Source organism: Myotis brandtii, unplaced genomic scaffold (assembly GCF_000412655.1).
Source record: "Myotis brandtii unplaced genomic scaffold, ASM41265v1 scaffold240, whole genome shotgun sequence".
In the NCBI taxonomy this organism is placed as follows: Eukaryota; Metazoa; Chordata; class Mammalia; order Chiroptera; family Vespertilionidae; genus Myotis; species Myotis brandtii.
Genome location: NW_005359064.1, coordinates 5872034 through 5890961, shown reverse-complemented (window position 1 = coordinate 5890961; position 18928 = coordinate 5872034). Strand labels below are relative to the sequence as shown.

Genomic DNA, 18928 nt, shown 5'->3' with positions numbered 1-18928 from the left:
GTGCTGCTCTGAGCCTGACCAGGGGCTGCACCTAGGGATTGGGCGTGCCCTCTGCCACCCGGGAGCAGGCCTAAGCCAGCAGGTCATCTCCTGAGCCTGAGGGGTCCCAGACTGTGAGAGGGCACAGGCCAGGCTGGGGACCCCCCCCTCCCGAGTGCACAAATTTTTGTGCACCGGGCCTCTAGTTTATTTATAAGAAAGAAAACAGAAGCCAGTTGAAAGATTCAACAACAGTGACTGCTACATCAAATGTTAATAAAAGCATAAATCAAAACTATAAATACCTCATGATTATCAATATGTGGTTAAAAGGGGAAAATTGAATTCAGCAAAATTGCAGGATAGTAGATTAACATGTAAAAATTAGTTGTGTTTCTATACACCAGCAAAAATAATCTGAAAAGGAAAGTAAGAATGCAATTTCATTTATAATAGCATCTTAAAGAATTAAAGACTTAGAAATAAATCTAACCAAGGACATGAAAGACTTATATACTAAAAACTAGAAACCTGATGCACAAAATTCATGCATGGGTAGGGTCCCTAAGGCCTGGCCGGTGATTAGGGCCAATCTGTGGGGTGACCTGTGGGGCAATCGGGGGAGGGCGGGTTCCCTGCTGGCACCCGCCTTGACTGGCCTGCGGGGGGATTGGGGGCCCCCACTGGCACCAGCCTTGACTGGCCTGGGGCCTGCGGGCTGGGGGCAGCTCCTGCATTGTCTGCCCCCTGGTGGTCAGTGCACATCATAGCGACCGGTTGTTCCACTGGTTGTTCTGCCATTTGATCAATTTGCATATTAGGCTTTTATTATATAGGATTATAAAACATTAATGAAAGAAATTAAAGAAGATCTAACCAAATTGAAAGGTGTCTGTGTTCATGGATTGGAAGATTTAACGCTGTTAAGATGTTCATACTACCTAAAGTAATCTACAAATTCAGTGCAATCATGATTAAAATTGTAAAAACTGGTTTTTGTAGAAATGGAAATGCAGATCCTCAAGTTCACATGGGAATTGCAAGGGGCCTCAAATAGCCAAAATAATCTTGAACAAGAAGCATAAAGTTGGAAGACTCAACTCAACTTCCATACTTTGAAACTTACTACAAAGCAGTAAACAAAGTAGTGTGGTACTGGCATAAAGACAGACACATAGACCAATGAAACAAATTAAAGAATCCAAAATAAACCCACACACATATGGTAACTGACTTTTGACAAGAGTAAAGGGAGCAAGGGCAGTCTTTTCAACAAATAGTGCCGGAAAACCTGTCCATCCACATGCAAAATAATGAAGTTGGGCCCTTAACTAATACTGTATATAAAAATATAACTAAAACTAGATCAAAGAGCTAAATAAACTTAAGAGCTAACACTATAAAATTCTTAGGAAAAAAACTGAAGAAAATCTTCATGACATTGGATTTGGCAACAATCTCATGTAATGCCAAAAGCACAGGCAACAAAAGAAAAAATAAATTGTATTTCATCAAAATTTAAAAACTTTCATGCATCAAAGGATATTATCAAGAAGTGACAAGACAATCTATAGAATGGAAGAAAACAATCTATAGAATGATTTGAAAATCATATATCTGACAAGGGATTAATGTCCAGAATATATAAAGAACTACAACTCAACAACAACACAATTAAAAAATGGGCAAAGGACTTAAATAGATATTTCTCCAAAGCATATAAATGGGCAAAAATAACATGAAAAGATGCTCAACATCATTAGTCATTAGGGAACTGCAAATCAAAACCACAATGAGATACCACTTCATACCTACTAGGATAACTATTTTTAAAAGAAAATAAGTGTTGGCAAGGATGTGGAGAAGCTGCAACTCTTGTGCATTGCTAAAGGGAATGTAAAATGGTGCAGCTACTATGGGAAACAGTTTGGTGGCTCTGTAAAAAGTTAAACAGAATTACCATGTGACCCAGCAATTCCACTCCTGAGGATATACCCAAAGGAACTGATAGCAGGTATTCAAATAGATATTTGTACACCAGTGTTTATAGCAGCATTATCCACAATAACCAAAAGGAAACAACCCAAGAGTCCATCAATACATGAATGAAAAAATAAAATATGGTATATGAACACAATAGAATAGTATTCACCTATTAAAAGAAATGAAATTCTGACACATGCAACAACATAAATGGATCTTAAAAGCATCATAGTAAGTGATATAAGACAAACACAGAAGGCCAAGTATTGTATGGTTCCATTTATATAAGGTATCTAGAATAAGCAAATTCATCTAATATAATAATAGAGGAATACGCAAATTAGCTGGATGCCGTAACGTGACGACTGATCTACAAGTGGCAAAGAGCTATAGGAGGGCGGGGCCAAGAGCTACCAGCGGTGGTGGGCGGTGTGGCCAGCTGAGGCAAGCGGCAGTGAGCTACTCGCGCATGGATTCGTGTCTACTAGTATAGACAGAAAGCAGACTAAAGGTTATCAGAGGATTGGAGAGGGGCGAGAGAAGGGAAGTTACTGTTTATGTTGGGAATCATGAAAAAGTTTTCGGTTTAGACAGTGTGATAAGTACACAGCTTTGTGAATGTATTTGATGCCACTGAATTGTACATTTACAAACAGTTAAAATAATAAATATTATTTATGTATATTTTACTAAAATTTAAAAAGTGGGGGGGCAATACTATGCATAGTGAAAAGATAGGAATGAAATAAACAAAAATGTCAGCAGCAGCTATTTTGAGATAAGAAATCTTTGGGTGGTCTCCTCTTTCTTTTAATCACTTTTCTCTATTTTCCAAATTTTCTTTCAATTACTCTTTGGATAGGAAAAAAAATGTTTCATGTTTTAAAACTTCAGGATTTAATACATACAGTACATAGTTCTCCAGCCCAAATTTTTCCCTTGATGATAGAAAATTTCTTTACATTTGGACCAGCATTTACAAAGGATTTACTCAACAAGGGACTATAAGGAAATCATCACTTTAAATGATTTAAAGAAATTCACTGTTGCACAGAGGTAAGAACTAATGTTTTCTTAGGAAAGGGTTCACCTTGACCTGGCCACAGGCCCATTGAGCTCACTCACATCACATCAAGGTTTGATATCAATCCTTTCCTTTATCTGAGTTTCTCTCCTAGCCCTTTGGGTGCTGAATGAGGAGAGGACAGGTTTCAAGGCCCCTCAGATAGATAATTTCCTCTGGATGTGTGATAAAGTCCACAATTTGACATTCAACCAATAAATTAAAATAGAATATAATTTAAACATGCAAGTGAGAATTTTTCTTAATTTAATTAATTGAAATAATCAATATTAATTCACCCTTAAAAGTACTCTAAGCCCATCCCAGAAGGTCTTGTTTATATAGCAAATGATACTGACATTGTGCTAGGTTTTTATGCATAAGTCCAAAGGACCTGTTCTCCCCTTTCTGACAAGTAAATAAAACGGTAGGGAATCAAATAACTCACTAAAAAGAAGATATAATTTTTTATCTCCCTTTTTACAGTCTCATATCCACTTCCGTTGGGAATAACAAAGTCTGAATTTTTATGCAACACTTATCTAAATGTGTCGATTTTATCGGATTGATGAATTTTGCTAACAAAAGGCAGCGCTAGGAAATCTTTTATGACATATTTGGCCCATTCACAGGCCTGGAGCTTTAATTTAATCAACTTGAGAATTCTGAGGGAGAACTGCAGGTGTTGGATCTGAAAAAAAAGTCATAAATGGGAAGGCATATCAATCTTTATGATGGGGAAACAAAAACACTCTACTTGATTGCCCTCCACAGGCAGGAGAAGGAGAGGTGGAAGTAGCAGGACATTGTCTCAGGCTGCATAGCACAGAGAAAGCATTGCTGTCTCCTGGTGACCACTATTTAGTATTGATCAAAAAGTGCTGGACCAGAGAAGAAGAGAGGAATTGATAAAACAATGAGATTGGCCAACACTGTGTGCTCAACAAGGATGTTTTCTCCTTTTCACGACCACATTGGAATTAGTCATTCCCTTGGCCACCTGAGCAACCAGATGGCTTCTGTCCCATAGTCTCCACACCCCTCCCACCCCCACCCTGCCTAATAGCACTGTCACCTTTCTTCCCCCATGGACCTCTCCTATCAGAATGTGCTGACTGTAGACAGAGCCAATAGCCTGACAAGATCTGCTGGATCTCCCTAGTTCACCCTCCGCTCCCTCCACTACCTTGATTCTCAGCCACACTTCTCTCCATGGAAAAACCACCATGACCTCCCCCGATCTGTCTCTCTGTTGCCTCCAGATCCTCCTTGCCATGCCATCCTTTCACCTAGAGCCAGCCATCTCTACATAGGAGGGGAACCTCTTTCAGTCAGTCTCCTGCTCAAAATTTTTTAACTCCCTACTTTCCATAAGATGAAACTGTAAATTCCTTAGCACGAAATACTACAAAGGTCCTTTTGTCATCTGACCTTTCACAGTACCCCCAACACAGCAATGTCCATCGGTCCATTCATCTGTAAAACCATCCAATTTTATCAACCTCTAACGGAAACATCTAGTCATCCACCAGAACTCATATCTCCTTTTCAATTCCTATCTCCAGTTGCAGCTAAAGCGACAGTGAGGGGATACAGTCCTTAGCTAAATGAGCAGGTAGTATGGAGTCCTCAGCAACAGAATTTCAGTGAAAAGGGTATGCCCCTTCCAGGTCCAGGTCCTAAACACTAGACCTTACTGCAAACATGAACACAGCACTGCCTGTGCCCACTTTGACCACACGAACAAGGAGACACCCTACAGTGGAGGGCCAGCAAGATGGAGGCAACCTGGGTTTCTCTAAATGTCATGCAGAGCAAAACCACACACTGCTCATGTTAGGAAATTACCTATAAAATCAACTTCCTGCTTCTTAATGCCTCTGTACTGTTTGGTCTCTTCCAATAGCACCTTAGCCTTTACCCTTCATGCAAGCAAGGGCCAGGCGATATCCCACTTACTAGGACCCAGTGTTGACAGCTGCCTCCCAATCCATGTGTGCCCTGAAGCCTGCTTGTGTATGTGAACCTTCCTCTCATTGGCAAACCTACTTGGTGTTCTCCAGGGTCTTCTGCATTTTCTTGGTCATTTTCTCTATCGCTGCCTGTTTCTTTCCTTCAGCCAAGAGGTCCGTCTTGTTCAACACCACAATCAGCTTCTGGCAGGCAATCTGTCCAATCACAAGGCATTCTGCTGACTGGGTCTGCATCCCCTTGGTCACATCGATGACCAGCATCATCAGATCAATGATCTGGGCCCCTGGAAGGAGAAAAGACAAGGTTAGAAATGGAAAAGGGAGAGGTGAGCTCAGAAAGCTGCCCAATGTGCTAGGTCAGGCAAAACTGGCCAAATTAAAGTATTAAAAGTGGGTGGAGTGGGAAATGAACAATTATCACATACCTCCTAGCACCAGGCCACAGGTGACATGCTTTGACCTATAAGATTTTACTGAATTCTCACAACTAACATGAAGGGCAGGTGTGTTACCCCATTTAGAGATCAGAAAACTGAGGCCTATAAAGGAGAGCTTGCCCAGGCCACACAGCTAGCCTGAGCAGGGCTGAGTGACTCAAAAACCCATGACTTTCTATTGCACCAATCCTATCATTTCATTCCATCCTACATAGGAAAATATAAGCAGAAAAAAGCTTAGTGTTAGACTTGACAAATGCCTAGAGATTTGCCTTTGCAAAGAGATAGGAGAGAAGAACTAAAAAAGTGAAGGAGAGACCTAGCTGGTTTGGCTCGGTGGATAGAGCATCGGCCTGTGGAATGAAGGGTCCCAGGTTCAATTCGGTCAGGGGCACATGCCTGAGTTGCGGGCTTGATCCCCAGTAGGGGTGTGCAGAAGGCAGCCAATCAATGATTCTCTATCATCATTGATGTTTCTAGCTCTCTCTCTCCCTCTCCCTTCCTCTCTGAAATCAATAAAAATATATTAAAAATCAACAAAAACCACACACTTGGTGGCTTAAACAAGAGAAATTCATTTTTAAAAAAAGTTAAGGAGGAGTTTGGGTGGGGAAAGGGCATCTCCTCTATGGCTCCTGGGCCTTCTCCTCATAGTACTTGTGGTTTCCTCATGATCATTTCATGCTTGACTGGACTGTATCTACTCACTTCTTCTGTCCTTTCTGTGCTGGCTGGGGGCTTCCTGTTCTTTCGGGGGGCAGAGTAGGAGCATTCAACTATATCAACAGAGCATCATATGTGTATGTACATATATGTGCATGTATGTGTGTGCGTGCATATGTATGTGTGTGCGTGTGCACACACATGTGTGTGCGCACATGTCAGATTGTGAGTATGGCCTAAACACACAGCCACAGTTGAACTGAACAATAGCAGGGACAGTGATTCTATCATCTACCATGAGCAGGACAAATTATGTACAGCAGACTCATCTTTTTAAGCAACTGAGTCCAGCCCTAGCTGGTTTGGCTCAATGGATAGAGCATCAGCCTGCAGACTGAAGGGTTGAGGGTTCGACTCCAGTCAAGGGCACATACCTTGGTTGTAGGCTCAATTCCCAACCCTGGTTGGACATGTGCGAGAGGCAACCAATCAATGTGTCTCTCTCACATCGATGTTTCTCTCTCACTGTCGCTTCCCCTCCCTTCCACTCTCTCTAAAAATCAATGGAAAAAATATCGGGTGAGGATTAACAACAAAAACACAAAAACAACTGAGGCCTATAAAACCTCATCTGAAAGATTCTCTCATTTCTACTGAATCACCAACTCCCTGGAATCCATCTCTGTTCCAGCTCCAGTTCCCATGACCCATGGCAGGTCCATGTCAGCTGTTCCTTAATGGGTCCGTTCACCTCAACTTGTCCCTCTGAAATCCATGCTCCAAGCAGCCTCCCAAAAGGAATTTTCTAAAGATACATAACTGATTCATACACTGTTGGAAGGGTGGGAAGGGGTTAAATTAGTACAACCTCTATGAAGTTCGAGTTGGAAACAGCTATCAAATGTACATAATCTTTGACACAATCAAGCTCACATACATGTAAAATGTCCTTATAGCAAGCTTATTCTAGTTGAAAACCCTGGAATATCCATCAGTAGAGGACAGGGTAAAAATAATGCTACAACCATGTGACAGAATACTATATGGCCATTAGAAATAATGAAGAATCTCTTTCTAAAGCACTATAGAATGATCTCCAGGGTAAAGTAAGTGACAAAAGGAGTAGAACAATGTAACTTGTGTTAAAAGGAGGAAACGTGTGTGTGTGTGTGTGTGTGTGTGTGTGTACTGTATATGAGTATCTGCTTCTATATGCATAAAATATCTCTGAAGGAATATAAAAGAAACAAATAACTTTTGGTTGTGTTGGGAAAAGAGCTAGGTGACAGACAGACATGGGACAAGAGCAGGAAGAAAAAGCACCAACACGTCCGTCTAAGCCTCCGCCATTTTTTTGTGCCTGTACCTTTTCATTTTAAACAGGAGTGTGTACTATCCATTCAGAAATAAATAAAATTATAATGTTAAATACATAAATATCAAGTAAAACATTGACCTGACTGTGTTATTCTCTTGCTAAGAGCCCCCACAGTCCTATGATTAAAACCAATCTCTGTGGTGTTGCTTCGCCGGGCCCTCTATTACCTCACAGTGCCGAACACTCCCCCTGTGCCAAGGATTACACTGCACTTCACAGAGCCCTTCTCTATGCTCCTCACTCAGCTCCGGGGTGCCTTCCCCCCCCCACCCCACACACATTAGCCTGAGCCCGACCCACCTCAGGTCTCTCCACATGTTCTCCAGCCTGTCGCCAGTACAGTGCTATGTGGCTAGGTTTTGAGGCAGCAGGATGGGACAAAGCCTGCTGGTAAGCAGTACGGATGTGCATCCTGTGTTCTCAGCCTGTGTGCACTTCTCAGCGAAGACTTCACAGCAGAATGGCCCCAGTGACTGGCTCAGTGGCCCCCAACACTGGTGGGCAAAGCTGCACCCAGAGAGTTAAGGCTACTCTACCCCATGAGTGATTTATGAACCTTGTTTCAAGAGTAATTCCAGCTACCCAGGCTCCCTCTAAAACCTAAATGTCATCCCTCACCTCACCCAAACTATTATTGACCGATTTTACAAATGAGAAAATCGGGCTTAGAGAAGTTAGGTGACTGCCTTGGGTTCTTCAACAAATAGGGGATAGAGAAAAGATCTGAACTCTGGTGTACCCACATGCCATACACAACTTGTCCTTGCAAATGGGGACCAGAGCCTCTCTAGCCTCCTCACCTAGCCTGCACTTTACAGTGAGAATCAAGGCACAACCCATGCTAGTTCTCACTCCTTCCCTGTCTTGCTTTTGTTCCTGTTCCTCTCTACCCAAACCTGACTTGCCCTGACCCTTCCTTCCTAGTCCACCCCACACTGAGAGCTCACAGACCAAAGCCTGGATTTCAATTTGTATTCGCAGCAACCAGCACAAGACCCAGCTCAGGCACAGCTTAATCAATCTTTGTTGGACTGACTGAGCAAACAATAGTTCCCCCTACCTCCTCCACTTTCTTTACCAGGAATTGGTTTCTTTCCTCTGAAATTCAATTTCCTATTGGTCTATAAAACTATCCAGGAGTGCCTTCTCTTGGCCCAGTGGCCGGAGGGGAAGGATGATGTATAAGTATTTAGTCTATCTCCCATCTGATGCCTGTTGGGATCTTGGAGATGGGAAATAAAAGTGAACTGACAAACCCAGAAAGATAAGTGCAGACAGGATCCAAACCCTCTGAGGCCTATGGGATTTTCTCTGTGGCCTCGTTCTAACATCCACAAGCCGCCTTTGTTGCAGGGAGCACACAGCTCTGCTCCAAAGGCCAGCCTCTTGAGCAGACTATTGCAGCGCAGCCAACATCAGGGATTTCTAAGGAGACCAAAGGTCACAGTGACTTGACTGGACCTACTGAGAACCAGGGCACCACTGGAAACTGGGGTCACCATCAGGCAACTGCCCGGCTGCCTGGAAGCAGCTTTTTGTTACTCCATTTCTTCATCAAACTTTTGATCAGACGACAGGAAGTGACATAACTGGCCCATCTTGTCTTTTTCAAAATCTCTAGTATTGCCACAGAATGAATCAAACAGTATCCTTCCCAATTCCCACGAACCCAGAGTAGGAAATCATACTGAGACCAGAGAGAGTGGGTGGGAAACACAAGTCAAAAACTTGCAGTGTACAAATGACCCTCTATATTTCTCAATCTATCAGAGCTTTTCATCTGGATCTATTTACTATAGAATTCTTTAAAGCAGTGATTTTCAACCCTTTTCATCTCATGGCACACATAAACTAATTACTAAAATTCTATGGCACACCAAAAAATAATTTGCCAATCCAACAAAAAAAACACTGGGTGGCTATTGTTGTGTTGGCTGTTGTCATTTTTAAATTTGACAACATAAGGGAAAAGATGTTGATGCCTAACTAAATAGTCAGGTGATTTTATTTTTAAAATATTTTTATTGATTTCAGAAAGGAAGGGAGAGGGAGAAAGAGATAGAAACATCAATGATGAGAGAGAATCATTGATTGGTTGCCTCCTGCATCCCCCACACTGGGGATCAAGCCCGAAACGCATGCCCTGACCAGAATCAAACCCTGACCTCCTGGTTCATAGTTCGATGCTCAACCACTGAGCCATGCCTGCCGGGCTAGTCAGGTGTTTTAAAAATTCTTGCAGCACACCAGTGTGCCATGGCACAGCGACTGAAAATCACTGCTTTAAAGGTTTGCAGAGTAATTATAACAAGGTTAAAGTTTCTCAGTAGTTTTGAAATTTCTAATTCTGTAATTATATATTTTAATCATTTCAAAAATAAAAACAGAATTAGTATTTGTATCATAATGCACAACTTAGTAAGAGCCTCCAAAAGTGGCCATCTCCTTCCCTATGATTCACATATACACAAAGGCCCCTGTACTCTTTGGAGGAGGAGGAGGAGGAGAAGGAGGAGGAGTATTAACAACGTGAAACAAGTATTAACAATTTCTCCCCCAAATCCAATGGTATCCATGAGCCCCTCACAGGGATCTTTGGTGAGTGGTAGCCAACAGCCTGGAACACTGTGTCCACCAAAAGGTAGGAAATCCTTATTGTTTTAACCAGGCCTGCAAAGGTGTGCTCCTCCACAAACATCCTGCTAAATTCCACCTGACCGGCCAGGAGAAACCCGAGTAGGAGAACCATGCCACACCACCAAATGGACCAAAAGAAGAGCATATTTCAGGTATTTCAAATACCACAGGTAATAAGCAGGAATGGAGTTGACCTAGCAACAAGTGGAACCAGTGTGCTGCTTAATCAACAAGAAACCCAAAAGATGTTGTCAAACTCCAAACAACAGTCACCATAGATTGGGAGCTGGCCTGGTGCCAAGCCCTGGGCGCGGGACTTCACATCTCTAGTTGCAAACTGACACTTAAGAAGTGCAAAATTGGAAAAGAGCGTTCTTTAGCTTGCATGGTGCCTCTGAGAATATGAACATACTACCAAGACTTACAATTCAAGAGAGAACACACAAAAATCTTTATGAGACAGCAGATATGACAGCACTGGTTCTGCCTCTGACATGGCTGTGAAGCAGCTGCCTCTTGAGCATAGTGATATATTCCCAATTTTACTCTGGTCCACACAAGTCTCTATTGCCCGATATTTTGGCTTTTATACTACCAGCCTGGCTCTTGATGGCATATCAGCTTCTGACTTCCGCTTGACGTGCCTTAGCTCTGACCCTCACCACAACCCCATGCAGAAGAGACTCTCCCATTTTAATAAGGAGTAATCTGAAGTCTGGTCACACAAGAGTGAGCAGAGGCAGAGCTAGAACCTAGGCTGTCTGATTTCAAAATGTCTGCTTTTTCTATTGCCAGAGTCCGCATTTCTGAGTCTCCTAGGAACCCTACAGCATCCTGACGAGCAGGTGGAAAGGCCCTGAATATGAGAAGAGAAGAAGAGCCGAAAAGGTGCTAAGGCAAACTGCCAGTGTCCTCTAGAACACATCCAAAACCAGAGGTACTGTCCTTCAGGAGGAAGCAGAATGTACATTTATCACCCCCTAAAGAAACCCAGAAGGAAAACTGGAAAGTCACATGCAAAAGAATGACAGTAAACTGCTATTTGTGATATCATACACAAAAACTAACTCAAAATGAATCAAAGAGTTAAATATAACTCCTAAAACAATTAAATATATAGAAGAAAACATAGGTACTAAACATATGACCATGGTCTCAGAGAGGATTTTATTAATTTGACCCAAAAGGCAATGGAAGCAAAGGCAAAAATAAATGAAAGGGACCATACCAAACTAAAAAGTTTCTGCACAGCAAAAGAAATCATCAACAAAACAAAAAAGCAACCTACTGAATGGGAGAAGATATTTGCAAATAATACCTCCGATAAACGGATAATACATATCCAAAATACATAAAGAACTTATACAACTCAACCACAACAAACAATTTAAAAACGGGCATAGGCCAGAACAGACACTTTTCCCAAGAAACACACAAATGGCTAACAGATATATGAAAAGGTATTCAACTTCACTAGCCATAACGGAAATGCAAATAAAACCACAATGAGATACAACCTGTTAGAATGGCTATTATCAATAAGACCAGAAGTAACAAGTGTTGGAGAGGATGTGGAAAAATGTATATTGGTACAGCCACTATAGAAAACAGTATGGAGGTTCCTCAGAAAACTAAGACTAGAACTACCATATGAATCAGCAATACCTCTTCTGGGTATACACCCAAAAAATGTGAAAACATTCATTCGTAAAGATGTATGTACCCCTACGTTTGTTGCAGCATTGTTCATAGTAGCCAAGGCATGGAAACAACCCAAATGTCCTTCAATGGATGATTGGATAAAGGATATGTAGTACATAAATACAGTGGAATACTGTAAAAAAAATTAGTACATATTCCACTGTATTTATTAGTACATATTCCACTGTATTTATGTAGTACATAAATACAGTGGAATATGTAAAAAAGATTAAATTCTGCCATTTGGGACACATTTGGGACACATGGATAGATCTTGAGAGTATCATGCTATGCGAAATAAGGCAGAGAGAAAAGGACAAGAACCAAATGATTTCACTCATATGTGGGATAGAAAACTGAAAGCAACAAATGAACAAACAAAACAAAAAACTCATTAACATAGACAACAGTATGGTCGTTACCAGGGGGAAAGGATAGGGAGAGACTGAAGAGGGTAAAGGGGTCAAATATATGGTGACAGAAGAAGACTAAACTTTGAGTGATGAGCACTTTACACTTGAAATGTATATAATCTTATTAACCAATGTCACCCCAATAAATTGAATTAAAAAAAAGAAGAAAGAAACCGAGGAGAACAATGGGAGCAATGCTAGTAGTGCAGAAACAGGGGAAACAAAAAGATGTAAGAAACGAAGAAAAAATAAACAGCCTCGGACAGGACAGCAGAAAACAGAGGTGCTGGACCCCTGCCAAAAGGAAGACAAGCCAAAGCACAATAGACGCTGGAGACTCATGGTAAAACACTACAGAACTGAGAGCGGGCAGTGGTGAGAATGAGGTTTGCTGGCTGTGAAACCTTGGGTAGTAACCTTCCTTCTTTGAGCCTCAATGTCCACATTTGTAAATTGGGAAAAGCATACAACAGTGACACAGGGACAGTGGGTAGCTGTCTAGATAAAACTAAAAGTGGATCTCTACCTTACATATTGCATCAATTTATACCATAAATTCCAAATGGATCAAAGTTCTAAACATTAAAATATATAAAACTGGAAAAGTATTGGAAGAAAACAAGACAGAACTTTTTATAATCTTAAAAGTAAAAAACATGCCCTAACCGGTTTGGCTCAGTGGACAGAGCACCGGCCTGCGGACTGAAGGGTCCCAGGTTCGATTCCGGTCAAGGGCATGTACCTTGGTTGCGGGCACATCCCCAGTAGTGGGTGTGCAGGAGGCAGCTGATCGATGTTTCTCTCTCATCGATGTTTCTAACTTTCTATCCCTCTCTCTCCCTCTCTGTAAAAAAATCAATAAAATATATTTTAAAAAAAAAAGTAAAAAACACCTAGTAAGACAGAAAACCCAGAAACACATTTTGTAAAAAGGAAGATAGACAAATTTAACATAATAATCAAATATTTCTGCATAGAAAAAAAATTATGAAGGCCAGAGATGACTGGGGAAAGAAGCCTAAAATGCACAATTCCGGAAAAGACTACTTTTATTAATATTTAAAACAATTCTTCAAATCTATATATATAAAAGCCTAAGCGACCGAACGACCGAATGACTGGTCGACCAGTCGCTAAGATGCACACTGACCACCAGGAGACAGATGCTCAACGCAGGAGCTGCCCCTTGGTGGTCAATGTGCTCCCACATCTAACCTCCTGCAGCCATCCAACCTCCAGTGGCGCCCCCCCCGGCTGGCCTCCCGCAGCCCCCATCAGCCCCATCACCAGCCAGGCCTAGGGACCCCACCCGTGCACAAATTTGTGCACCGGGCCTCTAGTTGGTAATAAAAAGAGCAACAATCCATTGAAAAATAGAAACAATATCAATAGACAGGTAATACTCAACACATTCACTGAGCTCCTCCTTTGCCAAAACCCTAGTGATAAGAACCGGCAACAACCCCTACCCTTACAAGTGGGGCTCACTGGTCCTGAGGTAAGGCCGAAAGCACACAATACACCTAATTCATGAATCTCACGGAAGGGAGAAGATGATAAGTATCCTGGGGATAAAACAAAGCAGGAAAAGAAGGCTCAGGAATGTATGGGGGGCAGGCTGACATTTTAAATCGGACTATCAGGACAGGCTTCACTGAGAAGGAGAGACATCTGAACCAGGACTCATGGAAGAGGGGGCTGGCAGTTAACCAGAAGAAGAGCATTCCAGGCAGACAGAGGGGCGGGTACAAAGACCCTATGGGATGTCAGGGTGTCAGACAATTAGCAAGGAGGCCAGGATAGCTAAAGGGAAGTCAGACAGGAAGCAGGGCCAAAGAAAAGAAATACCCATAGTTCAGACATATAATAAGATGCCCTACCTCACCAGTAACAATAAAAATGCACTGAAACTACACTGAGATTCTAGATTTTACCTAGTGGGTTGACAAAATTATTGTGACCATAATAAAAGGAGCTGAGGAACAGTTAGTCCTTGCCCTGCCAGGCACTGCCGGTTACACACACTAACTCCCAAAGCCCTCCAGACAGCCCTGTGAATGACCTCCATGTAGAGATGAGAAAAATGAGGTCAAAGGACTGGGATAAGGGGCTAAAATTCAAAGTCAAGTTGTACAGCTCCAGAGGCCATGTCATCCCTCAAAACATTTGGTAACCCCTGCTGCTGAGGGTGTGGGGAAAAGAGACAAAACCTCTTTGAAGGCCATTTTGGCAATAGCCATCAAAGGTGCAAATGCACATACCCTGTAACCAACCACATCCCACATGCAAATGAGGCACATACAAGGACATCACTGTACTGTGTCTGCAACAGCAATCACATGGGGCCAACCTGACTGCCTGTCAGGAGAGACGCAGTTACCTACATTTCAGTTTATCCACATAACAGAATATTACACAGCTGCTAAAAAGCACACAGTGGTTCTATATCCCCTGAGTGGGTACTCCTGCCAAAAGTGTGTGCACAGTATACTGCCATGTCTACAGATTTTTGCATGTTAAAGTATGTGCCTGAAATCACTGTCCTTGAAATTTTTAGAAGAACTGGTCATAGCAGTTTGACTCTGGGGAAGTAAACTAGGTAAGCAGGGATGGGGTGTAAGGAAGATCCATTTATTTTCCACACTTCTGTACCTCTTAAGTTTTGAATCATGTATACATATTACTGACTCAAAAACTATTTATTTTTAAAGTAAAGCTTTGTATCACTGAAAACCAGTATTATTTACCATGAGTAAAAGAATTTTTTAAAAGTACAAGAAAAATAAAACACTGCTACTAAGTTCTAGCCAGACACGGGAGCTAGAGGCACCAGAGACCTCCCTAACATAATCCAAGAATTTAAAGAACCCCGAAGAGGGAATAATTTTCTTACCGTGGTTAACATCCTTTAATGCCATAAAACCATTTAAGGCACCATTCTTGGTATGCGTCTCTCCTGTTAGGAAACTGTAAAGAGGGTGGATTTGATCCTACAAGTTATGACAATCCAGCGGTGGAAGCAGAAAAGAGATGAAGGTAGACACCTAATAATGTCTGTGTAAAGGTCATTAAGATATTCTGTTAATGATGTTTCATCCTTCCATAGATCAATGTAGAAACTATAGACTTGTCATCACAGCACAGCCAGCCATGGTCAGGCTTGCTAGAGAGCAATTCCTAAATCTGGGTGTATCAAAGCTATGGATACTACCTTTACTAGCATTTACTTATGTGTTTAAATCAAGTACACCAAAATAAATGTATTAAACTTGACATAAGAAGTTAATTGTAAAGATAAAACAGAAAGACAAAACAATGTGGTGCAATGTTACTAAATGCTAACTAGATCTGCTGCCTGCTGAAGCTCTGAGCCTGAGGCCTGCTCTCTCTATCTCTCTGTTAAAGAGGGGCAAGAGGCTGTAAAAGATATACTAACACTAAATCAAGTCTTTCTCTTCAACAAAATGGGAGAGATGGGATGAGAATTGGAAGAGGCATGACCTTGCAACCCTGTCAAGCAGAGTATTAATCACACCAGGCACTGCCTCACACCATCCCTCATCAGAGGCATGTTGCCCACCCTTAGGAGACACTGAAGTGAACACCACTCCCAGCGCCCTCCTCAGGAAAGGAGCAGAGGCAGGCTCAGGCACCATAGGAAGAGCAGAGGTGTCCCTGCCTCCTCAGGTCAAGGGATGGTGGCTACCACCATCTCTTGTCCAGGTGGAGGCAGAGGTGGCACCATGGGCTATGGGCTGCCGACCTCACCAGGCAGTTTGTCTTTTGCTTCTTTAAGCTACTGTATGATAGTCCATCTGGGGTAATCTTTTTAGCTGACTTTGCACAACAGTAAAACTCCTGTTCAGGAACAGTGAAAAAGAGCAGAAAATGGAATTTGAAATGTAGAAATAAAATAAGTGTGGGCCATGAGCTGTAATTTGATTTCATGCTTTACAAGGAAATGAAAGAAGGCTTCCTTAAAATGCACGGTTTCTGTTCTCTCCCCTCAATCCCCCTCCCCCCTTTTAACCATTTTAGGATTTCCTCTAGCACCGAAGAGAAAATAGGATTGTGGAAAATGTTCAGTTCTCAAGTGTCACTGCCACTCAGGGGCAAGCTCGATTTTAATGTGAACTTCCCATTCTGGGTAAGAGGAAATTCTTCAATTAATAAACCGGGTGTGTGGAGGCCAGTATTTAAGGTTTAATCAATTTCATCTGTACTTAGGATAAAAAGACTGACTATTCTACTTTTTTTTCTCATTTACCTTCTTTAAAAAAATAATAAATGAATGTTTTATTTTAAATTCTTTGAGGTTCGTATCTCCTGTTTCAGGAAATATTGTCTATTTCATGCAGTGAGTATAAAAACTTCCTCCTCCTTTTTTACTTTTGCTAAGAATTTTTTTTTTCAAAAATAACTAAATTATCCTGGGCCCTCATATTCTGTAACAGCTTGGGAGATGATACAAATTATACAGGATTTTGGCAGATACTTCAGGGGTGGGGGAGGGAAACGGAGACAAATCACCAAATATGGATGCAAGAACTTCTGGACAAAGCAGTAAGAGGTAGACATGGGAATGCAAATTATGAAGAAAATCCATCCTAGAGCGGCCTAAGTAAACTTCATAGGGATGTCTGAGAGTCCCAAACACACTAGGAAAGAGACCCTGTCCGTGGGCCACCCAGCCCCTCACAGTTCTCTCAGCCAGGGGTGGACACAAAAGGACAGCTCAGAATCTCAGAATGAAACCAGGGAGCTCTCCTTACAGTATCCAATAAACATGAGGGCTTGCTGATCAACCAGGAACAACAGGACCTGGGGAGGGCAGAGAATTCCTGAATCTTTGTTAAGTGGCCACTGACACTCTGGGTCCACTCAAATTCCGGGGCAGAGGTCACAATCAGGCCCCACAGCAGAGGGTAAAGAGCATAAACTTTGGGGAAGGTCAACTGGAGTCTGAATCTCTGCTCCACTTACCAGCTATTGGGTCTTTCATGAAACACCTAGTCTACGGACACATTTCTTCATCTATAAAATGGAGATAGGAATTGGTCAAAACCACTACTAACCGTTTAGGAAGTTATGTGGTGCACCTAACATAGTGCTTGGAACAAAAAATATACCTGATCCATAGAAACAGGAGGGCCAGGCCTTATAAAGACCTGTGCAATTCAGTGTGATCCCAGGTCTTCCCAATGCTTTTATCAAGGTGCCTTGGGAAAAATGCTACCTTTTAAGTCAATGTTTTTCACTAAAGCTCTGTAACTCTAGGGCAGTGGTCGGCAAACCACTCACGAGCCACATGCAGCTCTTTGGCCCCTTGAGTGTAGCTCTTCCACAAAATACCACGTGCAGGCGTGCACGTACAGTGCGATTGAAACTTCGTGGCCCATGCGCAGAAGTCGGTTTTCGGCCTGGGCGAGTCTATTTTGAAGAAGTGGCGTTAGAAGAAGTGGGGGGTGTCGGTCGGTCGGGCGACGGGAGACGAGGCACAGGCGGGCCGCGAGATACACAGCACGGGGGAGGTACACTGTTTTGAGGTACGTTTGTTTGCTGAGGTCGACCCCTTCCAACTCTCCCATCCACACTCATCCTGTATACTTGTTTCAGAGTGTGGATGGGGGAGTTGGAAGGGGTCGACCTCAGAAAACGTACCTCAATCAGATTGAGGACGTTTTTAGCAAAGGCCAGCTTAGGAGTACCCTAATTAAGTTAATAACAATGTACCTACCTATATAGTTTAAGTTTAAAAAATTTGGCTCTCAAAAGAAATTTCAATCGTTGTACTGTTGATATTTGGCTCTGTTGACTAATGAGTTTGCCGACCACTGCTCTAGGGCTCTGTCAATGTGATTTCCATTGTGAAAATGAACAAGAAAGTTTCATCCTTCATAACAGTAGCTACCAATTAACAAGGGTCTAAATTTTGCTGGCAACTGTTACATGCAACAGCCTATCTACATATGAGAAATGTGAGGCTCAGAGAGTTAGAAACAGTATGAAGGGCTCACTAAGTGAGAGGGAGGAGGGCAAGGAGGAGGGGATAGAAAAAAGGAGTGAGGGTATGGAGGGGAAGAAGGAGAAGGGGAGAGGCAAGGGAGGTAGAGGAGGAAAGAGGGAGGGAGGGAAGAGACGAGAGGGGACAGTGCATTTCAAGACTGTACCACTCACACAGCTAGAACATGGTAGAACCAGGAGCCAAAACTGGGTCTGCCTGATCTGAGACCTTCTCTTGAAGTGGCATGAAAGAGGATTTCTCTTGAAGACAAGTCTCCTATAATCCCAAAAGGAAACTTAGAAGGAAATTTCATCAGGAGTCTTTTCATATCAAAGAGCAGGCTGGTCCCTGGGTTTCAGGGCACATGCATCTTCCCTTCCTAAGGGGAGGTGTGAGGAGAAACACCTGCAGATGTGCAGGTCACCATTAGAACGAGGGCCAAATGTGTGGTAAGGGAGACATACAGGGCTTTGCAGGGAACACACCAGATCCTACTTCTGCTTCGCCTCCCTGCATGCCTAGTGAGACCTGGTCCCAGTGCTCTATATACTTGAGCTACAGTGTGTCCATCTACAAGATGGGGATCATATGTTATTCACAGAATAGTGAGGGGAGAAACCAAGATGGCGGCATAGGTAAACACCGGAAATTGCTGCCTCCCACAACCACTTCAAAAATACAACTAAAAGACGGAACA

General features: G+C 42.4%; 1 protein-coding gene across 1 annotated transcript in view; it reads right to left on the bottom strand.

Moving 5' to 3' along the window:
* EEFSEC (eukaryotic elongation factor, selenocysteine-tRNA-specific) overlaps positions 1–18928 on the bottom strand; it is a 251577-nt gene that overhangs the window by 143811 nt on the left and 88838 nt on the right. The window contains exon 4 of the mRNA XM_005866956.2: positions 5075–5282. Coding sequence (XP_005867018.2) covers positions 5075–5282 — 208 coding nt within the window. The remainder of the gene's footprint in view (positions 1–5074; positions 5283–18928) is intronic.